Source organism: Nannobrachium achirus, assembly GCF_963921795.1.
Source record: "Nannobrachium achirus genome assembly, chromosome: 3".
NCBI lineage: Eukaryota > Metazoa > Chordata > Actinopteri > Myctophiformes > Myctophidae > Nannobrachium > Nannobrachium achirus.
Window position 1 is genome coordinate 68953191 of NC_137812.1, and position 11812 is coordinate 68965002.

The 11812-nt window shown below is 43.7% G+C and overlaps 2 protein-coding genes across 2 annotated transcripts; both read left to right on the top strand.

Annotated features, from left to right (window-relative positions):
- The first annotated feature begins 975 nt into the window (after positions 1-975).
- On the top strand, positions 976-4035 carry lrata (lecithin retinol acyltransferase a). Its single transcript, XM_080721258.1, has 2 exons — positions 976-1578; positions 3524-4035. The coding sequence occupies exons 1-2, from the start codon at positions 1012-1014 to the stop codon at positions 3674-3676; spliced, it is 720 nt and encodes a 239-aa protein (XP_080577384.1). The 5' UTR covers positions 976-1011; the 3' UTR covers positions 3677-4035.
- A 2463-nt stretch (positions 4036-6498) lies between these two features.
- On the top strand, positions 6499-11443 carry LOC308282409 (lecithin retinol acyltransferase; the record flags this gene model as incomplete). The annotated part of the gene is made up of 2 exons (XM_080722754.1): positions 6499-7023; positions 11288-11443. 2 exons carry the CDS (start codon positions 6499-6501, stop codon positions 11441-11443), a joined length of 681 nt encoding a protein of 226 aa, XP_080578880.1.
- Between the last annotated feature and the right edge of the window lie 369 nt (positions 11444-11812).

Genomic DNA, 11812 nt, shown 5'->3' on the forward strand with positions numbered 1-11812 from the left:
TTAAGAAAAAGAATTGTAGGGTTAATGTAAAAAATAAAAGTTCCTATCACAAACATTTGGTGCCCCCTGCCCCTGTAGCAACTCTTTCAGAGCTATGTTGTTTGTGCCCTATATACCATAATGCACAAACATGTGCCCACATCATGTGCACGTGCACTCACACACAACAACTGCTTTATTTGAATATATACAAATGAGCTTAATGAGAAGGGCTTCAAATGGAGGTAGAACAGGGTGGTCACTGTGAGACATCTACAACACAGGCCACTTGACTCTCTCTCCCCATGAAACCCAAATCTCTGTCTGGAACTTAATCAGCTTTGGGCACTAATTGGAATTTTATTGATGTACAAAAGTGGGTCACTAAAGTTGTAATTCATCTGCCCCAGTTTGACTTTCCAGCTCAAAACAAATCTAAAACATGTATAAAATAACAATAATATAACAATATTTTAATTGATATCCCATAATGGTATATAGCCTATGATAAAGTTAAAGTTAAAGATATGAATGTGATTAAAATGAATCTAAGACTAATATGAACCTGATTAATATTAAACGTTAATACGTTTTAGAACTGGATATAAATATGTTGTCTGTCTTCACTGTGTCCATTTTAATCTCTATTTAACCTTTGTGTTAATTAGTAGTATAGTATAGGCTATATAGGCCACATTTTCAATTAGGACATTTAAACAAATGGAGTAAATCACAAAGGCTATTTTCTTCTCCATGAAAGAAATGATTGTCACTTAAATCTCCAGCAGTTCAAACTATAACAACCATTCAGTCAAATCTTCTTGTTGACATAAAGCTTTGGCGCACGTGTAGAATCAACTACACGGGAGGAATGTCACTCGTGGCCAATCATTAGTGCTGTGGGGATATGGCCTCTCCTCTCCATGACGCGCTCTGGGATAAAAAGACCCACGGTCGCGTGAACACGTTCACAGAACAACTGTCTTAACTCCGAAAACTAAAACTTTGAACTAAATCTAAAACTGTTCCACGATGCTCAACCTGTTCACCTTCCTGGTGGAGAAGCTGTTCCTTCTCTCCAACTTCAACCTGTTTGAGTTGAAGCGCTCTGATGGAGACGGCGAGGAGGAGCGCAGCGCCAAGGAGCGCACGGTGGCACCGGGGGCGCACGGAGAGCGCGCAGGACGCATGCGGCGGGGCGACCTCCTGGAGGTGCCCAGGTCCCTGTTCACGCACTTCGGCATCTACCTGGGCGACGGCCGGGTGGCGCACCTCATCCCGGACATCCTGCCCGTGTTCACGGGCGACCCGAAGCTGATCGCCAGCGTGATCACCAACACGCGGCTGATCGTGGGCTGCGCGTGCCGGTGCGCCACGGTGCGCGTGGACACGCTGGAGGACTTCGCGTACGGCGCCGGCGTCCTGGTGAACCGCATGGACGGCGAGCTGGTCCGCGGACCGGCGCTCCCCAACGAGGAGGTGGCCAGGAGGGCCGAGAGGCTGGTCGGGGAGGTGCCGTACAGTCTGCTGTGGAACAACTGTGAGCACTTTGTCACGCACTGCAGATACGGGTCTGGGACCAGCAGGCAAACAGAAGAGGTATAGCATAATATATAGGCCTACTGTAGCTTATATTAGCCTATATAGCAGGGGTAGGCAACCTTAGGCACGGGTGCCAACATTGCCACTTGCAAGGGAGGTTGATCACTGGCACACTGGTAGAGAGAGAGAGAGAGAGAGAGAGAGAGAGAGAGAGAGAGAGAGAGAGAGAGAGAGAGAGAGAGAGAGAGAGAGAGGATTTTTATTTGAAAATGACATCCTGCACACAATCTACATTCATTCAAATGTTGACCTGCCTGGTGAGGGATATTCAGGGAGATATAGGTGGGGTTTATTGCTAATATTTTGAATTTGCCAATAACACTTCAGTCTAATGATCATTCCTGTTCCTGACAACCAAAATATGTCTGATTTTTGATGGGGTGTCGTTATGTTGACATGATGGCACACACTGATCTACAAAATAAAAACACATGGCACTTCATTTCAAAAAGGTAGGGCCTATAATCCTATATGGCCTCCTCCATCGCGTGGCGTGACGGTGTCGCCCGAAAGTATCCGATGTAGGAAGACAGGAAGGCGTTGCGCAGCGTGCAGTGACGCATCCCACAGCTTGTAGATTTGATATAATTTCGTGCGTAAAATGCCCATTAATTGGCCATTACGCACTGACACTACTCCGCCGCTCGCCGAAAAAAGAACTCAAGTTAGATCAGTGCTGTTGAGCGACACCGTCGTATGATTGATTGATTGATTGATTGATTGATTGATTGATTGAAGACTTTATTAAAGTTTGTATAGGAAAAGTTAGTCAGTTTCATGACAGTAAAGTTCACTGGTATAAGGTCAACTAAAATCAATTCAATTCAGATCATTTTTTTTAAACTCATATAACATTGATTGATTGAGATAGAAGATAGCCCTTCATTTAGGCCTATGCAGTATGCACAGTCATAATTAGATTTTTTAATTAACTCTTCTTTATTGCACTTTAATGCCAGAGTCATGCGTGCCTGATATAGTGAAAATGTCAGCTGTGCATATCATCTGTATGCAGCCTAATGCATATTTGCATATAAATGCATCAGCCATAACATCATTGTTTGATTACAATAGCTGGGTGAGCAGTTAATAGGCCAATGTAGATTACGAAGTGTAGCTAATGTCACTGAACTAAATTTAGCTTGTCTATTTTATTTACATAGATTCAATTATTACACTGTCATCAATGAATAAACCCCCCAGAATTAATAACAGCGCAGACATAATAATTATATTGTTTTATTATGCAGGCTACTGTAGGCATGATTGTAAAGTGAACTTCACAACAAGGACACCAGCACTCACTTTAGAATGAATTCCTCCACATTTATTGGTTTCCCCCAGCAGCAGCAAACAAACGGTTGTAAAATGACTGTAAAGTGGAAAAGAGGATTTAGTCAGAGTGGCCACCTAAAATTATTTGTATTAACTTTTTTTTTTAATGGTCTAATGTAAAGTATAAGAACATGCATGCATCATTATCAGACCTTAATGTACTCAGCAACTTCTTTATGGCCATAATGACTGACTATAATAGAGGGTAGGCACAATAAGCTTCGGCTTCACCCTACGCCTTTTTCGGTGTTGCCAATATGTACAGTATGCAAAATTACATTTAAGTAATTTTCCTATGTAATGATATAAGGCACCAATGCCACCGAAACAAATTATTCTTTCACAAGCCACAGGTTTTGTAGCAGTTGTAGAAATAGTAGTAAGGCCTTAAATGTCAAAAAGTTCAAGCACGTTCAAAAACATGTATACTTTACATTAGTTCAGATCATTTTAGAAAATAGCCAATTTAACACTGAGGTGCTCACAATGTTTTTAGGTGCCCACTCTTCCTGCGGTTACCGGTCAGATAAAGAATACTTTCAGTAGCAAGTATATGACCTAATATATGTAATATGACCTCAAACATCTGTTTACTTTTCCTCTGCAGTTCTGTGAGTGCATGAAGTCCATCATCAGAGACCAGCGCAGCGTCGTCGTCGCGGTTCTCCTGGGAATCGTGTCCATCTGCTGTTTTGGCATGTTGCCATCGACTACATTACCCACAATCCTCATCCCCTTCACTCTGTGGATGGCCGGCTGATGAGGCAAACACTCCCCTATCTCTCTCAGCACAGAACCTGAAGTGAACTTTCATTCAGAGGACAAACACTTTGCCAGGCATGCACAAACTCATTGGAGTTGGTTTACATCTTTAGTCAAATATAGGCAAGGAACACAGTATACCAGGGACGTGCTGGCCATTGGGAAAAGCGGGACAACTCCCGAACGACCGGTTCATTCCCGGCTAGTCCAGGGCCGGCCATTAGGAAGAAAAATTAAATAAAATGTCGGCCTTCGTTCCATTTTGGGGGCTGGGCGGCCAACAAAGTAAATCGTCACTGTCGGCAGAAACCTCGTATCTCCAAGTTTCAAATGTATACATGTTTTCGCAAAGCAAAGCCCTGCTTCATCATACAAGGCTGTTGCACAAAAGTTGTGAAAACAGCAGATCTACAAGCACACAACGCCTCGCACCGCGAGGCGTTGTGTGCTTGTAGATCGGCTGTTTTCACTAGTTTAAATCATTTTTAAAATGATAAATACAAAACAAACGGTTTTGGACATACAAGGTTTCCACCCGACAACGACGAAATATAACTCATGTAATTGGCCCACTGGCTTGTCACTTGTCATGATCTGAAATGGCAAATCTTTGAGTAGCAGCAGCAGCGCTATAGAGAGAGATCTCTCTCTATAGCGCGCAATGAGGGCCTCTCCAACTCTTTTTCCCAGGCTGAATCAGGGGCCCAGCATGTCCCTGCTATATACAGTAGTCTTGTCTTCTGGCCATCATCAGTGAAAGCTGAAATGCAATGTACGGTACATTTGGTTGCTGTCGGGCAGAAGCCTCTTGCCTGCGTTGCTGCAGGAAGAAGCCGAAAGCGAGTTCCGTAGGCAGCGCAGAAGTGCTGATATTCACGATAACACATTGGCCTACTAGCAATAACAGCACATGTTCAACTAATACATATGAGTAGAGAGATGCCTGCAACAAAGCAGAGCTGGCCAGATGTATAGAGAACCGAGATGACTGGAAACAACGATGGAGGGCTCGTCTGAGGACGACCTAGAGAGAGAGAAGCAGAAAGCCTGCAGCACTCCAAATTAGATACAGTCTTTTCGGTGCACGGCTCAAAAGAACATGCGAGGTGAAGAAGTTGCCAGCACTCAAAACGCTGATGAAGACCTAGATGGTCGAACCGCGTCCGTTTTGAGCCTGTTGTGAGGTAAATAATTTTTTTTTAAAAAGGAGATTCCTTGAGTGCTGGCAACTTCTTCACCTCGCAACTAATACATATGAAATACTTAGTTTCAAGGTTTTGCACTTTGTAATATTTTTTAAATATAATGCTGCTCTTAGACTAGACAGCTCTTAGGCAGCGTTTCGAGCTTGCGGATCTGCTACTTTTGCTACTTTTGAATGTGAATCCTGTAAAGTGACAGTTTTGGACATATGAGGTTTCCACCTGCAGTGCCGATATACAATGTAGACAAATGCTACATTTAATAGTTTAACACTCATAAACTTAGCAGGACGCATATCTTAAAATGATCTTTAATCAAATATGTCATCCCGTCGAACCTTCTTTCCTGACACAGGAATAATGCTTTTTGTACCTTTTACTACATCAAGTTAACTGACACCTATTATAGCAATAACAGCGTATTTCAATACATATGAAATAGCCTACTTTCAAAGTTTTGCACTTGTAATATGTTAAATATAATGCTGCTCTTAGACTATATTTTTTTGTTTGAATGGTACAATGTAAATATGTTCATTAATAAACATTATTTTTTAATTTGTGTGCCTTGTGTGTGATGTGACAACACAGTATTAGCACTGTAGACATGAGCATTATAAGCTATATTGAATTGTCTTATCAAGTACATGGTGAGTCATTAAGTTTTTGATTATAAATAAATGTGTGATTAATAAACCTCTCACAGACTCAGCAAATGCTGAGTAATAAGTATTTTTAGACAACTACTCATGGATGAAGGGGTATTAACTCTTAATCTCTCAAGACCGAATTCTGACCTTTTTTTTGCTTCTGAGCTTTTTTGCTTTGTTTACTTAGGTTCAGTCGAGTGGCCTTGTGGTTAGAGTGTCCGCCCTGAGACTGGGAGGTCGGGGTTTGATCCCTGGCTGGGTCATACCAAATAAAAATGGGACCCAGACAGTGCCTCCCTGCTTGGCATCAAGGGTTGGATTGGAGGTAAGTCCCTGCGACATACTAGCGTCATGTCCAGAGGGTGTACTTACTATCAAGCTGCCTCACGCTACACAAGATAGACTCCTGGTCTCATGGCTTGGCAAGGTTTACTCACTATTTACTTGGGCTCTACATCAGGGGTTCTCAAAGTGAGGTCCAGGGACTCTCAGGGCTCTCTGAGAGTGTATACGAATGGTACCAAATGGACCCACAAGGGTCCATTTGGTTCCATTCGTACACTGGAGTTATTTGGGGGGACCTCACATTAAAAGGTTTGAGAACCAATGCTTAAACGTGATCTGAAACCCTTCAAACGAGGATTCATTCCCCAGGCTTCTGAATCAGACCTCTTGACCATGCAGAACACTGAAGGCCTACACTGGACGCCATGAAGGCCCTGCATTGTTGTTGTGAAATCACCTCCAGCCTCACAGCCATGCGATTATATAATCCAAAGCTCCTTTTCTCTTAAAATCACACTGAACAATTGGCCAACATTTAATTCCAGCAAATTCCAATACTTTCTTGACGCCTCCCAGTTAGTTACGTACCCCCCTGCCCCGGCTTTGGGAATAAAAAACCCAGCAAAGGTTGTCAGTCCGACCAAGCGGCAGCTGCTGCGTGCAGAAACGTCCCACAAACAAACATGTTTCCGTTCCAACTCTTCAACCTGTTGGTGGTGGCCTCCCCCAAAGCAGCCAAGGAGGAACAGGAGGACAAGGAGAAGGAGAATGCAGGCGACGGAAAGATCGACCCGTCTCTGTACAAGCGGGGCGACCTCCTGGAGGTGCCCCGGACGCTGTTCACGCACTTCGGCATCTACCTGGGCGACGACCGCGTGGCCCACCTCATCCCGGACATCCTGCCCCTGGTGACCCGGGACAAGGCCGCCGTGGCCAAGATGGTGACCAACGTGCGTCTCGTGGCGGGCGTCATCGCCAAGGAGGCCAGCGTCCGCGTGGACTCGCTGGAGGACTTCGCCTACGGCTCGGAGATCATCGTCAACGAGATGGACCGCGTCTCCACGCAGCCGCCGCTGGACGGGGACGAGGTGGGGGCGCGGGCGGAGAGGCTGCTGGGCGGGGTCACCTACAGCCTGCTGTGGTACAACTGTGAGCACTACGTCATGTACTGCCGCTACGGCATGGCCATCAGCTACCAGACCTACAAGGTGAGTGAGCACTGCAGGCATAACACTAAAAACTGGTATATGGTTGATTCAATTCAATTCAATTGAATTCAATTCAATTCAATTCAATTGAATTCAATTCAATTCAATTCAATTCAATTCAATATAATTCAATTCAATATAATTCAATTCAATATAATTCAATTCAATTCAATTCTCAATTCAAAGAACTTGATTGATTGATTGAAGAGCGAAGACTTTATTAGAAGTTTGCATAGGAAAAGGTACAGTTTCATGATGGTACAGTTCACTGGTACAAAGTCTACTAAAAGGAGATCCTAGAAAAGACTAAGCTTATTTCCATAGGAAACCATTGAAGTATCTCATATAACATTGAATGACAGACGGATAGAACTTTATTGGCATGAGAAAACATATGTTAACATTGCCAAAGCAAAAGGTAATTGCTTTCAAGGTTCAAGGTTCAAGGTTCAAGGAGTTTATTTGTCATTTTTGTCACAAAAACGAAATTTGTTACCCAGGTCCTGGACATGGCAAAATAAATATAAATATAAAAACACTATAGAAAACTACATAATACCTAAAAACGCTAAAAAGACAATAATAAGAGCAGCAGCATTAAAACAGCATAGTTCATAGTGCAGAGTTCATGAGTAATCTCCCAGTGCAAGATCACAGATTTTCAAAGTTCAGAGTTCATCATTCTCACAGCTACAGGGAAGAAACTATTCTTTAGCCTGGTGGTACTGGCCGCAATACTACGCAGCCTCCTGCCCGAGGGGAGGAGGTCAAACAGACCGTGAGCAGGGTGGGTGACATCTTTCATGATGCTGGTAGCCTTTTTCTTACATCTGGTGGTGTAAATGTCACTGATGGCAGGTAAACTGCTTCCGGTGATTTTCTGAGCAGACTTTACTACTCGCTGCAGAGCCTTCCTGTCTGCAGCAGAGCAGTTCCCATGCCACACAGTGATGCAGGATGTGAGAATGCTCTCCACCGCACTTTGTTTGTATGTGAAGTGTTTCTACAAATTTTGAAATTTGTGAAAATTTGTCCCTCAGGAATCTATGCTAGAGTCTTTTTGGTTTTCACCCTGCATTGAATATCTTCGTTGAAAATAGCCGATTGACAAGCTCACAACGCCTTGCAACACAATGCGTTGTGAGCTTGTAGATCTGCTATTTTCTGCGAAAGCTTTCCCCACAATATGGATGCTGGGGTTAAAGTGGTTAACGTTTGGCATCATGGTTTTTCGTGTCTCTTGTTATTTTGGTTTCAGTAAAAGTCCTCAGTGTTAATTTAACTGAGGGAGTTTGTAGATTGACTCGTTGAATTAACAGCCCAATTATTGCGTATTATTTTAGGGAAATAATGGTGTGCTGTTTTAGCTGTGTTTGGCCAGTTAGTGAACATAGAGTAGCGTACAGTCCAGTACCACTGATTTACGATGTTACTTGAACTTCCAAAGTGTGTATATATAGGCCTATCGACATTTAGTGCAGGGTTTAACACTCTCATAGTTAAAAGTAAAACTGACACTACTAGGCTACATGTAGGCCTACGGTAGTTCTAAGATCTTATTGTGAAATGCATAGAAACCATAACATAAATGTCAGAGGTTGAATAATGTATTAACAGTTTGAGGTACAGTTATACAATAATGCTAGGTGCTCTTTTATGGTGGTATTGAAGGGGGGGGGGGGGGGGGCTCCCTTCAATACCGGGGAATCACACTCTTTCATGGCTGGTGGCAGCATTCCTTCCACATTTTGCTGGCATGATAGTAGAATTGATTCATCGCAGTAGGCCTATAGTATATGTGACGAAACTCTGGGGAATAATATCAGTGCTTGGCGTTGTGCCCCGTGGGTATTTCTCACTCTTTTGAAGTGGTTTGTCTCTGGTCCCTCGAGTATATCATCGCTTTGGCTGTTACAACTGAATGCAGAGCTACCTGTAGGCAGACTGATATATCTCCATGCCACTGAGGATCCCCGCAGAGCCGCTTTGTAGAAAATCTACGTTTCCTTTATGCACGTCAATCGATCACTTCACACACAAACGGCTAAAAAGAGATAAATAGATAATAAGCTTTCAGCGTGAATCATCATACACGTTTATCCTGAGCAGTACACTGGGCAGGAAGCCTATAGTGAACAAACAACAATAAATGGTCACTTACGTAAAAAATAATCTATAACACTATGCCAAGCACAAACCGATTATTGGATTGTACAAAGTGGGGAGAGGCTGTTCATTCACAGAAAGGAAGGTCACATGAGCGAGACCCAAGCAGGCACGCCAGGCTGCCGTCTGTCAGTAATAGTCTCAAAACATTTACATGGATTTAGTGAAAGAAAAAAGAAGAAGGAAAAAAAACACAACACAACAGGATTAATGGACAATAATGAGATGTGGAGGCATTCAGCTCACATGTTTATGTGCGTAAGGGGGGAGTGTGGTTTAGGAAATCTTACTTGAGGTGGAGGTCAGGGACTGTGGTTTGTCTGACATTTAAAAACTACAACATTCTCATTTAACCAACAAATTTGTTTCTTGCAAAGGGTTGCCCCGCTGATCAATATTAAATCTTGAAAGACACTAGGGGGTGCTCTTATTGGGCCCCTCATTGATTACGGAGTCCTTGTCTGGTATCGCGACGCCCCAGCTGCCTTAAAGTTAAAGCTCCAAACAGCCCAGAACAAACTAATTAGGGTTGTGCTTGGTCTTCCACCTCATACCCACCTTACCGATCATCACCACGAAAGTGTGGGGTGGCTCAAAGTAGCTGACAGAGTACAGCATCTTGCAATGGGCCTGGTGTACAAGATTCACTACACCTCCAAGATACCCATGTACGGTTGTACCTGGCAAACTACTTCTTAAAGGTCAAGGATGTTCACGATCACAACACCAGAGGCAGCTCCACTAATCATCATCAACGTAGATTTAACACTAAACAAGGCGCTAACTCGTTCTCCTGCTATACCATCAACATGTGGAACGCCCTTCCACAAGCCTTAAAGGAGAGCAAATCCCTAGCCTCCTTCAAAATTGGTATGAAAAGTCACCTTCAGACAGCTGCTACCCGTGACTAAGCCCCCATGCCCCCCCCCCCCCCCCTTTTCTTTTTTTTCTGCCTTTGTATTTGATGTTATGCTTTTGAAACTGATATTATCCTAGATAAAGTACTATGTTCTATCCGTCTGTCTTGTGGAAATAAGCCTCGGCTTTCTAGGATCTCCTTTTAGTTGACCTTGTACCAGTCATGAAACTGTACTTTTTTCGATTGCAAACTTCTAATACATTATTCAATCAATCAATCAAGCGGTTTGCTTCATTCTTAGGAGACTTGACAACTACTGTAAGATAAGTTCACTCACCCAGAGTAAGCAGCACCATCTAGTGTTACTTTTCACTACAATTAGAGTTGCACCAAAACACAGTAGAAGAGCACTCTACAAGAGCAACGTGCTTCTGCAGATACACTATGACAGGGCCGCCCAGACTTCTTTTTACTTGAGAGCTACTTTTAAAATGACCAGCTAAACATGATCCACCAACCTAAAAAATGGAATAGCGGCATTGGAGTTATGCACTTGAAATGGGAAATATGGGGGGGAAAGTCTTCATCCCATTCTGTATGGAAGTGGTAGGTTTTTGGGTTCTTTGTAAAAGCTACTGGCTCATGAAAACAAAGCACTACATTGGGGTTTTCTCCAGCTTTAGAAGCCATGAAGTGAGCTGACAGTGACAGGCCCTTCTTGATGTCAATCAATCAAGTCAACTTATTGACAGATGTAAAAAATATGTCAAATACATTGGACATAAAAAAGACTAACACATAATACTACTATACAAAAGGACCCCAATTAACAAGCCATATTGAGCTTTTGTGTGGTTTCAAGATTTTTTAGTTAACCTTGTATCAGTGAACTGTACTGTCCTGTTTTCCTTTGCAAACTTCTAATAACGTATTCACTCAATCAATCAATCAATCAATCAATCAATCAATCAATCAATCAAATCAGTTGAATAAACACAGAGGATTTTGTCGTGTGGGGTCCCCAAAAATTAAATCGTATCAAATGGGGATCCTTGGCCTGATGTATATCAAAATGAGGGTCCGTGAAATGGAAAAAAGGTTTAGAATAAAGTTTTCAAATGTATTCGTATCTTTGTGTGTGTGTGTGTGTGTGTGTGTGTGTGTGTGTGTGTGTGCGTGCGTGCGTGCGTGCGTGCGTGCGTGCGTGCGTGCGTGCGTGCGTGCGTGCGTGTGTTGCAGTTCTGTACGACAGTGAGGAAGCTGCTGTTCAACAGGATCAACGCGTACCTCACCGCAGCCTGTGGGACGGCAGGGCTGCTGTACGCAGGCTGCATGACACCTATGAACACCCTGTCCACCATGCTGGTCCCCTTCCTCATCTGGATGGCCTCCTAACTGTCATGCTGGTCCCCTTCCTCATCTGGATGGCCTCCTAACATCCATGCTGGTCCCCTTCCTCATCTGGATGGCCTCCTAACATCCATGCTGGTCCCCTTCCTCATCTGGATGGCCTCCTAACAGCCATGCTGGTCCCCTTCCTCATCTGGATGGCCTCCTAACAGCCATGCTGGTCCCCTTCCTCATCTGGATGGCCTCCTAACTGTCCATGCTGGTCCCCTTCCTCATCTGGATGGCCTCCTAACTGTCCCATGCTGGTACCCTTCCTCATCTGGATGGCCTCCTAACTGTCCATGCTGGTCCCCTTCCTCATCTGGATGGCCTCCTAACAACCCCTGGTCCCCTTCCTCATCTGGATGGCCTCCT